The sequence below is a fragment of the Homalodisca vitripennis genome, chromosome 5 (genome assembly GCF_021130785.1).
Source record: "Homalodisca vitripennis isolate AUS2020 chromosome 5, UT_GWSS_2.1, whole genome shotgun sequence".
Taxonomy (NCBI): Eukaryota; Metazoa; Arthropoda; class Insecta; order Hemiptera; family Cicadellidae; genus Homalodisca; species Homalodisca vitripennis.
This window is the reverse complement of record NC_060211.1, coordinates 61367545-61387062: the sequence shown is the minus strand read 5'-3', so window position 1 is coordinate 61387062 and position 19518 is coordinate 61367545. Positions and strand designations below refer to the sequence as shown.

Below are 19518 nucleotides of genomic sequence, written 5' to 3'. Positions count from 1 at the left end.
TATTTTTAATATGACATGTGCCAGTATAAATAAATAAATCAATAAAGATGTTTGTTTTTGAATTTAAATATTCTGTGAGTGATTTTTTTTAGGTAGTATTTAATACAAAAAATTACTTAACTCTTTTTATTTTCAGGTTTAAATTAATTTGTCTCTGGTCCCTGACAATACAAATATGGAAAGGTGGCAGGGACGAGTTGCTGTTGTGACTGGAGCCAGTGCTGGCATAGGAGCTGCCATACTGGAGGACTTGGTGGAGAGTGGCATGGTAGTGGTGGGTCTGGCCAGGAGGGAAGACCGTTTGCTTGTAAGTATTTAGAAGAAGTGGTTTTGGCCAAGTTTATCTAACTTTTCAGAAACGTTTCACCTAAGCTGTAGATAAAATAGAATTTCCTTTGTAAATAATTTTGTTGGAACAAATGGTATTCTGTGATAATTGCTGGCAAAAACAAAAAATGAAGTACGGCTGAAGTGTTTTAAACTCTAACAATCCTTGAGATACCATTGTGAAGTTGTGAAAGTCCTGAAATACCATTCCGATCCTAGAAGTTAAAAATTCTGTCTGCTTTCGTTCAAGGACTCTTGAAATCAATATAAAATACACCTGAATAAATAGGACCATTCGGTAGTAAGTATTTTAGAAGTGTAAAGCTATCCGGTGTCTAGTATAATAATTTTCATACCATATGTTTTATTCTCTAGGTATGTCTTTAAGTGTATTTCAATCACTAAATTATAAATATTGCATACTATTTAGGATGCTATTGTATCATTTACTATGTTAATCTTTTACATTTACCTCAGCAAATATTTCTAACATTTAATGAGAAGTTTAGTTGGTCACCTCACAGTGCCCCACCGAGCTTTTTATATATATATGGTCATGTAGATGAACCCTTGTAGTTTATATGTGGGCTTTGGACCGTCAATGTGAGGTTTAAAAATTAATTAAAAAATTAATGAATCATATATAATATTTGTAACATTTTATATGTTTGTGCGGTAGTGTTTTGCATTGAATTAGGCAAACAAATAGTCTAAGTTTTGATGAAGTAATTGGGACGATTTTGCCCATAGGATACCTAGAGGAAATCCACTACTTAAGTAAGCTAAAGGTAATTTTTGTAATTCAAGGAGAAACTTTTAAAATCCAACAAGTTGTTTTCATTAATTATTGGTATTGTTGTCTATAATCATGTGGAAATAAACAGACATATTGTTTTTAAATACTTCTTTTTAAGTTAAACTACACAAACTTTAAAACTAATAGTGGATTATTGAAGAGATATAGTTATAATTTATAGAAAACCACATAGTAAAAATATATGTTATATGTATGATGAATCATTGATTTGTCCGTTATGTGGGAAGTATAAGTTATTGTATGTGTTACTGCACAGGACTGATATGGGTATGATAGGAAGAGGTGAGTAGGAGTGGGGGGAGGTGAATTACTAAATACTGGCATGAATACAGGTACAGGTATTTTGAAAGCCCAATTCATTTTGTTGGAATAGAAGAATTGATCTTATGTGGAGCAAAGACCTAATTAGTCTAATGGTAATTGTGTTTTTACTATATATCTTTCCTTGTGTTAGTGAGTTGCAGACTCAAGTTTTTGATTTTATGTTAATTTTATATGGTATAATGTGAAAATAATACTTTTTAAGTAATACAACAAATGAACAATAAAATAAAATAAAAAATCTTTTAGGACATGAAGAACAAGCTACAAGGCAAATCTGGTACCTTGCATGCAATAAAAAACTGATATCACCAAAGAAGAGGATTTGAAGAAAGCATTTAAGTGGATAAAAGAAAATTTAGGTGGTGTGGATGTTATGGTGAATAATGCAGGTGTCCTCATAACAAGCCATGCCACTGGTAAGTGTTTATTTTATATTTATATGGTAAAAGCTGTAATAATAATATACATAGAAGATTTTTACGTAATCTTAGCGTCAAGTTTAGAACTGAGTTTTAGAAATAATAAATCAGCTTTTTAATTGTCTGACTCAGATTCCCGCCGGTTACTCAAATAATTTACGTGGTATTGAGTATAATGTTAAATAAATAAATAATGTCTTTAAACAACAAGTGCTTATCAAAGTTACAGACTCTGATTTATAAGACAACTCTTTTCATGCCATACAGATAAATAATTGTCATTCTAAAACTAAAACAAAATAATATAAAAATCTATTTGACATTAATTTTAAACTAATGGTAATTAAGGCTCTTCAAAGCAGGGAACAAAACATTGTATATTTCTGCTCTGTATCTAAAAGGCTTCATACCGGTTTTTTAGACAGACTCTTGGCAAATGAAGTAGGCTGTCCTGTTGAGTACTGTGAGTGTTTTATACCTGAAAATAAACGTTTTCCTGAGATATTCAGACTTGCCAGTCTGAAGAACTTTTTAGATAAGTTGAACAGTTTGCAAGTCAGCAATCTTTTGAATAACTATGTATTATTTGAGAATATATTATTGTCTACAGAGACTCAAGTGCTCGGCCCTTAGGATACCCCTTAAAAGAAGAACTTAAAACGTAGTTTTCATGATGTAATTTATTGTTCTTGTGAATCTAATGTAATCTGTTATCAAAACCGCTGAAGTTGAAGGCTTCAAATGGCAATAGTTGTTTTAACCAAAGGAGCTAAATTTTAAGGTTTGTTGTAAGATTGGAAATATTTGAAAGTTCCAAACATCTTGACAAATAAAATTTGGAACATTTTCATAGGCAATAGTGGGTAATGTAAACAAGCGTTGGAAACAAATTTGAAGCACTATATTTACTGGAAAATAATAATTCACAAATAATGGAATAGCAGTTCATAACTTACCAGGCATAAAAGGGCCATGTAGATTTATCTTGATGGGTTGAATTGCAAAATTCACTAAAAACAGAAAGAGATTGCTGTAATTTATCATTGAAAACTGTAATCTTTGTAACTTTTAAATGGTTACTTTTTAAAAGTATGTTTTTTAGATTAAAATCTTTTTATCTAAATCTTTTGTTGTGTATTGTTGGTTATAGTGTCTGTAACTTTTTACATGGCAATATTGAAGACTGTAATCTTTGTAACTTTTAGATGGCAACATTGAAGAATGGCGTAAGATGTTTGAATTAAATGTTTTTGCTGTTGGAGCATGTGCACGAGAAGCAATCAACTCAATGAAGGAACGTAATGTGGATGATGGCCATATCATTAACATTAACAGGCAAGCCTTCACTGCATCTATATATTGAGTGATCTTTAGTAGTTGAACACCATAACACGAGCACTATGGAGTTTGCCACAGTCCACATGTTAAGAACTAAAAATTTAGATATCTAAATATTGAGTTATGATTATTCAAACATTTTTGTATATTTAAAAAAGTTTACACAGTCGCCCTTGACATATTCAACGTATAGAGAACGGTATATATTCAATATACCGAGTAATTTGAAACACCAAAGTTAGATTTATTGACATGTAACATACTGTACAGACTGTGCAGATAGTACTGTGTGTTAATATAGCATATTGTAAAATAGACTCAGTGAGAGTGTAACCTATCTGCACTTTCTTTGCCCCTACAATTTGGTAACACTGGAGACTTCAAATTGAAACGTTAATAAAATGCCCATTGGGCATGAAATATCCCATTTTTGTGTTTTCTTTACAGATACTCTATGAAGAAGAAGGATATCCTTCCAATCTAGTAAAGGTAAACCTGCTCTTCTTATCCTATAAAAACTCTCATTTTAAAAACATTTGCGATGATTAAATTATTTATATTTGAAAAGGTTAGATTGCCATCTGCTATGATGTCACTTAAAGAAATATAATGGTATCATTGATATTTAAATAATTCGTGCTGACAGCTGTGTGGGTGTATAGTGCTGTGACTGTTAGAAGGTTTAGGGATTTTAAAGCTGCAGGGAAAGCTGTCTGTAGGGCCAAGGGTTAAGAGTGCCGTAATAGCCTTTTTCTGTAGCACTAGGATTTTACTAAGGTTTGCCACAGATGCTCCTTCCCTTGAGATCAGATCCTTCCCTAGCAGACTTGCACTTCTTTCCACTGTGGTGTCTGGATATCGGGTATTTTTTCATACTAAAATTTATCTGTGTTGTATTTGACGTATGGCCAAATCATTTTGAAGACAGGATTGGAGTGCTTTATCTCATGTTGATAAAATATCTAAGTGTAGTTTGTTTTTTATGAAATTGGGTGCAAAGCAACGGGTAACTGATAGTATACAAGGGCTATTCAGAAAGTATATTACGTTTTGATATAAACAAAAAACAAAAGTACAAGAAAAAATTGTATTATATACATTTGAAGGTGACACTAAAATACTTTTTTTCAACATAGTCACGATACAATTTTAGGCATATCATAGCGGTGACCTAGTTTTTAAATTACAGTGCTATAAAATTCTGTCTCATGAGACTACAACTAATGTAAATTTCTCACCCTCAGTTTCACATTGTCATCAAACCACTGCATCACAAGCCAGGTCTTCATTGCTGGAAACAGGTGGTGAAATGGTAGTTGTTGGGTGCAAGGTCCGGACTGTAAGGCGGATGTGAACACACCTCCCACTTAAAAGCATCCAGGATTTCTTGAGTCCGATGTGCTGTTGTTGATTTTCAGTACCAATCTTGGACAAAATGTATGGTAACCTAACTTCTGTGCAACAATTTCGTGTAACAATCTTGAAATTTGAGGAAAAATAAGTGAGAATTCTTATTGTGAGTCAGCAGTCTTCTTAATCTTCTCATCAACTTTAGAGACAATTTCATCGGTCACAATGCTTGGCCGTCTACTTCATACATCATCATCATCATCATCATGCATATTACTTTGGCCATTTTTAAAACTAACGCATCACTGATGCACTCCATCTTCAGTAATCATATCGTTTCCATAAACTTCGCAGAGTTAGGGATAGAAGTCAATTGGTTTATTGTGCTTAGCCAACAAAAACTTTGTTACTGACCGCACTTCACAACTCACTAGATATTTAATTGCATCACACATTTTAAACTGCTATTGTAAAACAACAAGGAGTGACAGTAACCTCTCACTAGCATGACTGAATAGCCATTGAACGGAGGAAACACCCTGACATCAAAATGGCTGCAACGGTCATACTTTTATATTTTATAAAACTTGCACATTTACTTTTTAGAAAAAAAAAAACACAGGAACAAAATTGCGTTGTTTTTCATGCTGAAAAGCTCTAAAAATCTGGCAAAGCCAAACAATTACTTTAACAGATGAGTTTTATAGAATCCAAAAAGAGTCCTTGTAGTTATTTTACATGTTTTGACCCGTATTATGATTTAAAAAATCTGTAAGTAATGTCAAAACTACTTTAATAATTAATTATTGTCAACCACTCTTGTATCTAGATCAAGGATAGGTTAATAATGCTGCTTTTTTTAGTTTATTACTATATAAAATTGAGAAACTCATCAGTTATGAATGTTATCATTTGCAGTAACCATCAACTTAATCTCGTGTAGCGTGAATGTTAGCACTACCGGATGGCTCACTGAGATTATATAGCACAAATCCAATATTTCAAAAGTTAAAAACACTCCCAACGCATAAAAAGCAACTCATAAAATTTAAAACTTGGTTATAAATAGAAACTTGTCTCAAATCTATAAATTTTTCACTTTAGAGATTTTAGTGTATCAATCCTAATGAATTGTTAAAAATATGATTAAATAACTTGTCTCATATCTATTAACTTTTCACTTTAGAAACTTAGATATTAGTGTATCAACCCTAATGAATTGTTAAACATATGATTGTCTGTTAATACTAATGGTTTATAATAATTTATATTCAAAATAGAGTTTCTTATGGGAAAATCAATACTGTTAAAGGACGAATTGAATTTTAATCATTGCTATTTGCACCTGATCTTTTCCTAGCTACACTTCCATTACATTATTAATTTGCTCTTGCCAGAATATAAGTTTTGGATGCATAGTCAAATCAACTTCCGTGAATTTAGCTGCTCAGACAATATTAAATAAACAGACTTGTTATATTTTTTATTTATAAATTCAGTGGTCATTAAAAGCAGTTCAAACAGGAATAATATTTTGTTTTTAAATAAATCTTTTAATGTAAATTTTGTTACACCCTAAAATCTAGCAAATCATTTGAATACTAAATTACACAATTTATTGCAGGTGGTATCAAAATAAATAAAGTAATTAGGACAGCCAACTACTGCTAGCAGGGTAGCACATAAACTAGTTTTGTTGTCATGTTGAAAAAACACACTAGCATTAAAAAAATCCACTTATAGTTCAATAAGATTATTGTAATGTATTGTTGGATTTGTTGGTTTTTGGAAGAATGGCACTTATAAGTCATTCACTTTTAATAGTAGATAAGGTTGCAGATACGTAGACACTACCATTGGAAAAAAATAACAAACTAGAAAACTATAAGATTCTTGAAAAAAAGGTTGAAAGTCTATATTTTCCCTTATACAAATTTACTATTAAATATAAAAATCACCATTTAAAAGAAAAATTTGCCTTTTTTTCTCTGTGCAGGTAAATTTACAGAAACAAAATTGTCATTGTCATTGTAAGGTATTTTATTATTAATCAAAATTTTCTTAATAGTGTATCCATTATTATTCTCTTGTTATTTTTTAGCCTGGCTTCTCATTGGATTCCTGACTTCCCTGGAATCACTCCCTATTCTTCATCGAAGCATGCATCACTGGTCATCGGTGAAGGTCTAAGAAGAGAGCTTGCATCACAAAAGTCCAAAATTAAAGTTACCGTAAGTATGTAATAGTAGATGCAATATTTTTCACTGTTAGTACCAGTTCATATTTGTTATCCATTATTCAAAAGTGCATTTGCTGCTATTTTGTGTATTTTTTCAGATTTTGTAACAATAATTACTGAAACTTTGTTCACAAAATATATTTCCTGTAAAAAAATCTTATGACATTTTTACAAATTACAGATCAAATTCAATTTCACTTTAAAATTACAAATGTTTTAAGGTTTAAACAAAATTGTTTACAGTTTTTTTTTTCTTGAAACCTAAAAAATACAAAGTACTATATTTTACTTGTATAAATAATTTACTATTTACAAAAAACACTATTTTGAGTAAACTTTAAAAATGTTATACAAAAAAGTTTTGTTTCTAAAACATAACCTACAGTAAACAGATAATATAATAATTATTTATAACTTTTGTTTAAAACCCTTTGACTGGAAGGTTTTTCGCAGTAAGAGTGCCCTAAAAAGTGAGTATTTTGTAAAATTTTGGATATTGTTTTTTTATGTGATTTGGGTTTACTGCAGTAGATGTGTTATGAAAAACACTCAATTAAACGTTTTTGAAGTTTTTTGTATTTAAACAGAAATTAATCTGTTTATGCACAAAAGTTATTATATTTACAAAATTTTAGAATAAAATAAAATATTCAGCATTTTCTCATAAACATACTAAGGTATAGGTTAGGTTACAAATTAGTAACAGTACACAAGTTTCCTCAGAAATCTTTGATGGTACGAAAGGTGCGAGAATAGTCTGGCACACAAAGTGGAACGTCACAATCCCGGCATATCGTATCCCGGCGAGGTGCCGCTGGTCTATCTGCACACATGGCATGCTCTCTTAGGCTTGTCCTTCTTATCTGCAGGAGGGATGGTGGCGGGATAATGCCAAGCAGTAAGTCTCAGGGGAGCATCTAAGCCAAAAATTCGTCTGTAAGTCTTTCTTGCGCCATTACGTAATCAGTAATTACACAAACAGCCACGTTTTTACTCACGGTAAACACTACAAAATGTTTACAACCAAGGCAACCGGTAACGGAAAAGTGGTTACAACCTGTATTCACTACATAAACAGAAATAGAATCAGCTATGTACTTTATACAACTAATTGAGTACCGTCATATGGCCTGAATACCGTCAATTGGGTCTGAAATAAATAAATAAAAGAGCAATTGCAATCTAAAGAGAACATCGAAAACTATTTAAAAACTGTTTCTTATTTATTCCACTAGATTGCATTCATATTCAAACGAGGACTCTCTCCATAAATTCTTTTTCTATGCTGAGAGTTCTGTCTTCCAGTTAAGTTGTCAGTTTTCTACTTAAGCATTGTTATAAAACATAGCTTTCGTATAGCTGGGATTTACAAATGTAATTTTGATTAATTTACATATTATGATTCTGAAAAGAATGATCTTTTTCAGAGTATTAGTCCAGGCATTGTAGAGACGGAGATGTTTGATTCGTTCAGAGGCGGGCAAGATATCACCATTTCAATAGAACCTCTCACTGCCAAGGACATCGCAGATGCTGTCCATTATGTCCTGGGCACACCTCCTAATGTTCAGGTATTGACATTTATTTCAGACCACAATCTGCCATGTTTTAAGATTAGATGATATAATATTAATAGTTTTGGCTATAATATAAGTAATGTTCTAATAGGCAGGTCAAAGAACAGTTCTGCCATTATGAGGGCTTTCAATAGTAATTGATTATGCATTCAAAATCAGTGACACACCAAGAAATTTTCTCTGGGAGGTGTCCTGAACACCAGGGAGTGAGGAGTATGGAATATCCTCCAGATCAGAGGGGGTCAGAAATATTTAACATATTATGTCCAAAAATTGTTATTTTGTAGTACTTCTAAACTAATAAAAGGAGGGAATATAATTAAAAGTATTAAATAGCTACCATGCGGAAATAAAACTGAATTGAATAAACAAGTCATAGACTTAAACTATAGACAATAGACAAAGCTTCGTTATTAGCATATTCATCAAGAACAGTAATAGAGTCAGAAATTAGACAAACTTGTTTTGGAAAAATAATTTTTGAGTCCAATGATGCATGTCATTTGAGGGCGATTGTTGAGTTCCAGTTGAGGCCTCCAGTCTTGGTTCAGGTATTTGTCAATGGTGTAGCAAGACTGTCCAACAAGGAAGTCATGGAGTGCTTTTTTTTAAAGCATTACCTTGAAGCTCTCTTAATGCTTGTGGTAGATAGTTCCATAGTTTTCGCCCAATGTAGTTTGGTTTCTCCTCGAAAAGTGCTGTGCGGTGTACGGGTAGAGTGTAGCTTGTTGCATAACGTGTGTTGTTGTGATGAAGGTCATTTCCAGTTTTGAGATTCTTCTGGTGTGCATACATGATAACTTCTTGGATGTATATCAAGTAACAGTCATTATCTGGAGTGTATGGAAGGCATGTCTGCATCTCTGCATTGGTTCTAAGTCAGCCATAACTCTGATGGCTTTTTTATGTAAGGTAAGAACTCTTAAGGTTTCCAACTGAGGAGCCACCCCAAAGTCCATACCTCATGTGAGTTTCTACTAATGAGTAGTAAGCTGTTTTGGGTGATTCCAAGTTGCTGATCTATTTAATGTGTCGAACAACATATATTCCAGATGCTACATTTTTGTTCACTTGTTCAGTCCAGGTTAGATTTCTGTCCAGAATGACTCCAAGAAATTTTACATGGTTTCAACTCTTAACATTGGCGATGCTGGGAGTAGTGTCTCTTTTTTACTAAAATTAATTTGTATTGTTTTTTTGTGGGTTTATAGCCAGATCATTTGTTTTACAATAATTCAGAGCCTTGTTTACAGAGGCTGTAGCAGCTACACAAACACCTTCTGCAGTGTGATTCCTTGTCAGGAGTGTTGTGTCGTCTGCGTACATTACGCATGATGTATTATTATCTTGGGTATGTGTTGGGAAATCATTTACAAATAGAATAAAGAGGACTGGGCCCAGTACAAATCCTTGTGGAACTCCTCGGAGGATAGGAAGTGGTTTTGACTGGTGTGTTTTCCGTAATTCCAAGTGTGGTTGTCTGTACCTCAACTACTTGGGTTCGTCCTGACAGGTAACTTGCAAACCATTTGTTTGCTGTGTCTGTGATTTCCAGTAATGCTAGTTTTCTTAAGATGAGGTCATGTCCCAAACAGTCAAATGCCTTACTATAATCGAGAAGAAGTGAGATGTGTTGTCCCTTGTCTATTTGGTCAATAATGTCTTCAATTAGGCTGATAATGTCAGAAATGGTAGATTTTCCTTTTGAGAATCCATGTTGGCAGTTGTTGATTAAATTTAGCTTCTTGAGGTGTGTCATAAGTCTGATGAGGACAACTTTTTCAATAATTTTTGAAAATGTTGAGATCAGAGAGATAGGACGATAATTTTCCACATCATTTGTAGATCCTTTTTTGTTATTCGGGTATACTTTTGATAACTTTAGTGCAGAGGGAAACTGGCCTAGGCTGAATGATTTGTTTATTATACTTACAAGAGGTGGACTCATTTCTTTTCTGCAGTATTTGACAAACTTAGATGAGTATTCATCCATTCCACTTGACTGTTTTGATTTAAGGGAGTTTATAATACCCCTGACTTCGTCATTGTTTGTTGGTGTAAGAATTAAGGACTCTTGGCAGATTATTTCTGTTAGAAGGTCAAGTGCATTTGTGTCATGGTTTCCTATGGCCTTTCTATTCTTTTTCAGCGTCAGCTCGGCTACATTAGTAAAATAAGTATTAAAATGTTCAGCTATTTCCTGAGGGCTATCAGTCTCTCTGTTATTAATTTTAATATGCATTTGTGGATATTTTACTTGGGTTTTTCCTGTTTTTTCATTGTTTATAAGGCTCCATAGGGCTTTATTCTTGTTATCAGCTGATTTGATGTAGTTTGCATTTGTGTTTTGGTTTAATTGTCTGCGTTTCTTGTTGTAATCTTTCTTCCTTTCTACCATGATCTTGTTGTCTTGCAAATTTCCTGTTGTTTCATATTTATGTAGAGCCTTTAGAAAGTCAGATTTTTAAATTTTCTCCTTCATTGTCATAGGGGAAGGTTCTCTTTTTTCTTTTCCTAATACATTTCTTTTGGGGACAGGCAATGTCAAGAGACGCTTGTAGGATCCCTTGAAAGATATTGTATGCTGCATCTGAGTCATTAGCGAGATGAATTGGGTCCTAATTTTTATTGTAAAGGATAGGTGTAAGAGTATCAAGGTTCCATTAACTGAAACATCTTTTGTAGGCATTCTCTGACGAAGTTTTCAATTCATAGCTGTGAATCCTGCAAATTTGAGCAGTGTGGTCAGAACTAAAATAGCTTACGAATAGGCTTATAATCAAACATAAATAGGTCAAAAATTAATTAAATGTTTTTAAATTGAATAAAATTAAAGTACTTGTTAACCCTAGAAAGCTAACGTGTCGTATATCTTACGACTTGAGTTTTGAAGTTTTCATGGAACACCCCCTTGCGCTGGGCAAGTGGACTCGACCGGCCACCTGCGTTTGTAAATATGTCCAAGAGGGGGGGGAGCTTGCCGCTAGTCACTTTTCTTTTGCAGCCGTCAAAGTGGGTTTATTAGACAGAGGTTCGTAAGAAATAAGATACATTAGCTTTTACGCTTGGATTTTCGGAATTTTATAAAAGCAGCTGTGCGTCTTTTTTCTTCTTTTCTTGTGTTTAATTGTTGCAGAAGTAGTGATTCTCTATACGTGAAATGGAACGAAGTAAATTGACAGAGACAACAAATTTTAAAGTATTTGAATGATGACGTATGTTTGACTACAAGTGACGTTTCGGAAAGTGAGAAAGATGAAGTTGATGAAGTGGAATTCCAAATTGACAGCGATGACACAGATGCTGATCTATCCTTTTTCCCCTGCAAAGAAAACTTTACAAGATGACTCCAGTTCCCTAAGAGGAAAAAGAAAACTGCACCGGCCGTTGAAAACCCAACTTCTATACCACTACCAGAAACCACGGCCTCTCTACCTTTACATCCCGTAGATGAAGTGGCTACAACTACATCAATACAACCAGGTACGAGTGCCTCCTTATCTTGCCAGCCAGGGCCTATCATAGATGCTGCACCGACCCAGAGCTCTACAGCTCAAACATCTGATCCTCACATAATTTTATGTGATAAAGTGAGCCTTAGGGGTAAAAATGGACATCGCTGGACTAATAAGCCTACACTGGTGACTGGTAGAAATGTTTCTGCTGCACAAAATATAATTCACATACGCTACTGCCAATACCGCTAATAAAATCAAACCAAGTGAGACATTTAACATTTTCTTTACTCAAGAGATGAAAGATACCATTATTTTGCATACCAACTCAAAAATTGGGGAAAAACGTGCCAACTATAGCAGATAAACTACCGGTACTACAGTTGCTCAGCTATCCAACATAGAACTTGATGCTTTTCTAGGATTACCGATACTTTCAGCAGCTAAAAAAGACAACCATTTACCTTCTAATGAACTGTTTAATCCTGAATTTAGTGGTCAACTATATAATGCTACTATGTCTTGTGAACGTATTGATTTCTTGCTGGAATGTTTGCATTTCGATGCCAGTGAAAGTAGAGCCGAAAAAAAGGTATATAAGAGAAATCTGGTATATGTTTATTCAAACATGTCGCTTCGTACAAGCCAGGGTCCTTTTTGACAATCGATGAGCAGCTACTTGCATTTAGAAGAAACTGTTTATTTAGAATGTACATTCCTTCGAAGCCCGATAAATACGAAATCAAACTGGTTTTAATGTGTGACAATACAACAAAGTTCATGGTTGATGCCATTCCATACTCAGGAAGAACATTAAATACAGAACGCATGCCCCATGGCGAATTATTTGTGAAAAAGCTGTCTACTACTTGTCATGGTTCCAACAGAAATATAAACATTGACAACTGGTTCACATCAGTATCTCTAGCAACTTCCTTATTGGAAGAACCATATAAATTGAACATAGTCTGTACTCTTAAAAAAAACAAAAGACAAATCCCTCCAGAAATGTTGTGCACGAAAAATAGGAAAGTTGGGACCAGTATGTTTTGTTTCGATGGAATGAAAATAATGGTTTCATACAGTCAAGAATTCCAAAAATGTGTTGCTTCTATTGACTTGTCATGAAAAGCTATTGATAAGGACTCAAAAAAACCTCTAATCATTGAGACATACAACGCAACCAAAGGTGCAGTTGATACTTTGGATAAAATGTGCCATCAAATGACGTGCAGCCGAACGTGCGGTGGCCATTATGTGTATTTTTTTGCATGATAAATATCATGCTAGTAAATTCCTATGTTATTTACACTAGTAACATGGTGAAAATGGGTCTGAAACCGCTTTCAAGGAGAAAATTTGCAGTGCAAATCCAATATGACCTCATCACACCATGGCTTCAGCACCGCATGAACTACCCAAACTTGCCAAGAAAACTCCGCGAATCAATTGCTGAAGTAATTAAGGCACCTCTTCAAACAAACAAAGTTAATGTCCCTCAGCACCAACGTCGAACAATTTGTGGAATATGTCCATCAGCAAAACGGAGGATGACGTCAATCTTTTGCTGCCGATGTGCCAAGCCAATCTGTGCCGAGCATCGCGGAAGATGCTGTGTCCATTGTACAGATGATATTTAACCATAGACTTAGTTTTAAAAAGGTTTACTAAGTTGTATTATAAGTGCTTATATGCAATTAAATGGCATTTTTTAAAAATAAAATGCATTGGTACATTTTTTGAATCCTGTTGTAATTTTTACGATACGTTAGCTTTAACGTAACTTTTTGAACACGTTTAGCTCTCTAGGGTTAAATAAATTTACAATAGAAAGTCATCACAATGAATTAAATCTGCCGTTATTTGTGCCACTACAGCTCGGGAGAAACTGTGCTCTTAGGTTGGTTGTCCCCCATTGCTAGTGGAACACAAAATAAGGAATGGGAAGTATCCGTAATTTATAAAATAGGGTTGTTGGAGAAGGATGATGAAACGGATGACAGGAGTGAGACTAATATGTTTAATGGTCCCTATAGTAATGAAAGAAGTAGGGATGAAGGTCTCATCGAATTTATGAGAACTATAATGAATAGCTTAGATCGTTAAATGGATGAAAATAGTGAGAAAATATATGAAATTAAAAAAGACTTAAATCATAAATTGGATAAAAATAAACTAAATAACAAAATGGACAAGATTAATAAAGAAATTAAATAAATGAAAAAAAATTATCAAGGTTTTAAAGAAGGACTTAAAATAATTAAATGAATAGAATGAATGAGGACCTAAAAATGGAATGTAGAAAGCAATGAACAATTGAGACAGAATATAAATCAAATAAGAGGGGAGTGGTACATTAAGATAAAGTTGAAAAGGAAATAAAAGAGGACTTGAACAAAGGTTTAGATAATCTTAGTGAGGACTTAAAAGATTTTGGAGGAACGAGTGAAAGCTGGGTTAGCTGAATAGGTAGAAACAAATAAAATGAAGACAAATGTCAATTAGGGATAAAATCACAACAGAAATTGGGAAAATAAAAATAAAAGGGAGGAGGACATGATAGAAATAGAGAAAACATTTCTTCAGGTTGGAAATGGTCAAAAGATATTAAACCACAGGTTGGAAAAACTGAATAAGAAAATTAAAGAAAGGATTAAATTAAATACAGGATAAATATAGGATTAAATACTCTGGTATTATACATGGATGCAGCTTGCCCTAAAAAGAAAACCAGAAATAGAGGAATCCAAATTTCAACTATAAAGACCGTGAAGCTCTTAAACTGAAAGAAACTTATCTTTAATGCCTTAGAAAGTACCAGACCAGCATAAAACCGACACAGCCCTTGCTAAGAAAAACTATGATCTTAGACTGAAAATGCTAAAACGCCAGGCATCATCTAACTGTATGAACAAAGCTGAGAATAAATCAAAAGCAACCTGGCAAATATTAAACAGTGAAATGTAGAGTACAGATCAAGGCAAATAACAGCTGAAAATGAAGATAAATGGAGAGGAAACAACTAATCCAAATGAAATCGCTGAAAAGTTCAATGAATTCATCACCCAAGTTGCACAGCAAATGGTTGCCACCAATAGCACCAAAAAGGAAGACAACTCACACCCCATGTAGCAAATTGCAGGCTCACTCAACTTCACAACACCACTACAGAAGAAGTACAAGCTATGATTAAAAACATGAAATCCAAAACCTCAGCAGGGCTTGATGACGTATCATCAAAGTTACTTAAACATTGCAGTGAATCCCTTACACCCTCCCTGGTCAGCATCATAAATAAGTCACTTTCATTGGGACTGTTTCCATACACCTTGAAAATTGTAAAATATATCCTAAGCATAAAAGTAACTGCCAAAGGACACCTAGCAACTAAATAGACCTATTTCACTAATCTCCACTTTCCCCAAAGTAATAGAAAAAGTCGTACTTAAGAGACTGATGGACTACCTCAAACAACAAGACTTGCTAACTAATAATCAACATGGGTTTGTGAAAGGCAGATCCACAACAACTGCAATTGCTGAGCTAGCAGAATTCATTTGCGATCAGCTGGAAGCGGGAAAGTTTGTAACTGGCATAATGCTTGACTTCAGCAAAGCCTTTGATTGTCTGGGGCACAACCTTGTCCTACAAAAGCTTCAAAGCCTGGGTATTCTGACTCTGCTTACAGGTGGTTTAAAAGCTATTTGGAAGAACGCACCTAAGTGATGGAGATATCATAACAAAGGAACAATACAAAACAATAGATCCGAACCGTTACCTGTAAGCCGAGGAGTGCCACAAGGATCAGTCTTAGGCCTTGTACTGTTTATTTTATTTACTAATGACATCTTCTAAATACCTACTGCTCTACCTTAATGTATACTAACTCTTCTGCTCACTGGGAACTCTACAGAAGAACTAGCAATTGATTCGTATACAGCACTAAATATGGCTTACCAGTACTCCAACAACGTAGTAGTCAATATGACCAAGACCAAACAACTGGCGTTTGGTAAAAGAAGAGATGAAATTGCAGCTCTTCTAAAAGGTGACATGCAACCCAAGGCAAAATTTCTTGCCAAAAGACAGCTGTCATGAAGGTTTCAAGGATCTTCGCATCTTGACAGTTGTGGCCCTCTACATCCAGGAAGTGATTATGTTTGCCGACATGAATGAACTCCCTCGGGGAACAGATGTACACCAGTACAACACTCGACATGCTGACAACTTCATCCTACCAGCACACCATCTTTCACTGTATGGGAGGAAGCCATCATACATGGGACGCAAGCTTTACAACCTGCTGCCAATCGAGATAAAGACTCAGAAGGTTAAAAACCTGAAGATGGCACTGAACAGATGGCTGGTGACCAGGCCGTACTAAACGCTGGAAGAATATCTACATGAAAGATGATCATCTTATAGACATCAAGACTGCTCAACTCTAACTTATATTCTGTAAATGTGTAACTTTAATATTGTGTATTTTGACGCCAATACATTTCTCTACGAAAATTGTAAATAAAGAGATTTTGACTTTGACTTTGGATTGACAATCTGAATAGCAAAGTAGAAGAGGATTGGGAGAATAGGTCAACGACAGGCAATAGCCTACAAGAGATAGAGGATGCAGGTAATAATTTTGAATAATCTTTAAATTAAAAAATGTACGAAAATCTTTAAAGATAAGCAAACAAGCAAACAGAATTAGATAATATGATGAGAAATTAAAACATGTCAGGGTTCAGACAAAATCAACTGGCCAATACAGAAACATTTTTAATTGGAATTTCATCCAACATAAAACAATGTACCCCCATGGAGGTTTTAGAGGCATGAAAAAAATACATTGAGAGAAACAAAGAAGGATGGGATTTTCAAATATTGATAATTTTAAAATGTATGAAAAATAGTTGGCAGATGGGCAAGGCAACATATAAATAATTGGAAAATTTTTGAGCAGTTTTATAGATGCTTCAAGAGTAATATAGGTTAATAGCAGAGTAGAAGAAATTTGAGAAGGAACTAATGGGAAAAGGAACGTATGGGCATGGGACTGACAATTTAGTGACCTATATTTTGGAATGTTACAACAGAAGTCAGTATCTAGAAACCAGGGTAGATATAGGAATGTTCTTGGCATATTTAAGTAGGCATGTTTCTAGGACAATAAGTAGTGCTATTGCTGAAGCATTAAATATAGAAAGATCCAAAGATGTTGAAAACTTATTAAATCAGCTAAATATATTAAATGATGATACTATTAGGAATTATAATGACGGACCATTTAAGACAAGAAATTTTACAACCTTAAATAGAAATGTAAACCAATACTTGAACTTAAGCAATGTGTTAGACAAGTCCCACAACGTGTTAGACTCAGTATCAATAGATTTTATACGTCCACTACCTAGAGGAAGAGGGAATGTTCAATATATATTAGCAATGGTTGATGTCTTTTTAAAATTTGTAAAGCTATATGCCATTAAGGAACCCAACAGTAAAACTACATCAAATAAAATAAAAGAATATATATATATATCCCAGATAGGAATAATGAAAGCAATAGACAACGATTATGGTCAATATAAGTGGTTTGGACCAATTTCACAGATGGATGGTGTACTGGATTAAAATGCCATTAGGGTAAAAAAAACCCTCTTAACAAATGTAATAAAAAAATAACCGATTTAAAACAATCTTCCAGAATCAATCTTAAAATTGTTACTTTTGGGTCTGCAAATTATGATGCAAACATGTAGTCTACCTGTAGATTTCAACAAATTGCAACAAATAGAAACCTTGCCAACTGGACACTTAGTTTTAGCATTTCTCACAGATACATTTCATCAATTTTTTCAAGATCAGTTACTATTAATTTACTGTCATTGGGACATTCACAACAAAGTTTTATCAGAGATGTTTGGCCTGTCTAAGAATAAGAATGCAGGCATTTTTACAATGAGCTACTGACAATGGGATCATGACTCACACTAACCAAAGTATGACATGAAAAACACCAAAAGTGTGGCTTCAGAGAGGAGTGAGATGCAAGATAATAGACAGTCAATAGTCAACTGACACACCAATAACACTGGTACTTGGTCTGGATGAAACTTCTTGAAAGTGATCATTAAACTTGGAATACTTAAAAATCTAATTTTCATAACACATCAAAGTCAAAAATAGAATATTACTAATGCATAATCAATTATCATTTACCATATACCAGAGAAACATTTGCTGCAGTGAAGTAAAAATACCCAAATCCTGGAATGTTCATATAAAAGTACCTCAAATGTTTTTATTAGTGAGCTCAATAGAAATTTCCTGTTTTTGAAATTTCAAGGTCACTACAAGGATGATGCAGTAGCCTATTTTTATATATTAAATTCATTAATAACAGGAAAGATCTCTCCTTTATGTATTAACAGAAATTAATATAATGCTGTTTGGTTTTCAGAATCTGCAAAGAGTACTCCAAAACATTGATGTGGATAGTTATTATCTTATTTGTTTCAGGTCAATGAGTTAACCATACGCCCAGTTGGAGATGGAAATCTAATGTGGGTCTGCCTTCATGTACAACTTTACTTCCATTTTTCAACATTTACTGCACAAGCTTATAACAGTGGATTGTTAAATTCTGTGATACCAACTATGGATACCCTCACTGATTCTCAAATTAAATACAAAAATCAATGTTAGCTAAAATTATTTCAAACATTTTATTCCAATCTATATTTAATGTTTAGTTAAACGCGCCCTCCCTTGCATATACAAATATTGTCATCTATATTAATATTAGTAATATTTCCTTTTATATACAAATATTGTCATCTATATTAATATTAGTAATATTTCCTTTTATGAACTTCTTAATAATATTCTCAATGCAATTTTTGATGTATGCTAATATATTATTTTTGGGTGTTGATTTTTTTTGTAAAATATCCATTCCAACAGTCTGACAACTAAGTTTAGTTCTAGATAATTAAGAGAGATATGTTAAAAAACCGTTATTATTTGTTTAAAAAAATATTTCCAATTTTCATTCATCAATAAGTTTGTTGGTTGATAAAAATGTTGTAGCAATATTATTGTACTAGTTTTTTTTAAGAACTGAAATCACCTTTACTGAAATTGATGAAATTTTTTTTTAATTGTTGAGTCACGTATTGTAAAAATATTGTATTATGTTTAATATTGTGTCTTAAAAACATAATAAAGTTTATTTTTAATGCTACTTATATATGTATATAAAATATAGTGAAAATCACAAAGAACATAGGCTATAAATACTTAATTTATCATATAACAGTATTAATAAATCATTATTACATAAGTGCCTTGTTATTTTTACACGAATATATATTTAAACTATTTTATTTGTACTCTTGTTGTAAATTAATTATCCTGTCACCCCAATTGACTTTGTATTGGCCAATTCTAGCATAAGATAAAAACTGTGTGCTTTATTTTATTTACAAAATAAATGTGTAAATAACTCAAATTCCAGTTAATACAGCTAGAAAAGTACGGAAATAGCAAGTAAGAACATTGAGCATTCATATTTGAATGAATTACTAACTGAATTTTAATTGACCATATAGAACTTAAGTGTTCAAGTGAGTACAAAAAATTGTGCTTGAAAATTCATTCATATTTTCTT

The 19518-nt window shown here is 33.3% G+C and overlaps 1 protein-coding gene across 1 annotated transcript in view; it reads left to right on the top strand.

The window, feature by feature from the left end:
- LOC124363491 (farnesol dehydrogenase-like) overlaps positions 1–19240 on the top strand; it is a 52601-nt gene extending 33361 nt beyond the window's left edge. The window contains exons 7-11 of the mRNA XM_046818739.1: positions 184–299; positions 3093–3222; positions 6677–6806; positions 8242–8385; positions 18369–19240. Of these exons, the coding sequence (XP_046674695.1) occupies positions 184–299; positions 3093–3222; positions 6677–6806; positions 8242–8385; positions 18369–18554 (706 nt within the window). The 3' untranslated portion in view covers positions 18555–19240. The remainder of the gene's footprint in view (positions 1–183; positions 300–3092; positions 3223–6676; positions 6807–8241; positions 8386–18368) is intronic.
- The last annotated feature ends 278 nt before the right edge of the window (positions 19241–19518 follow it).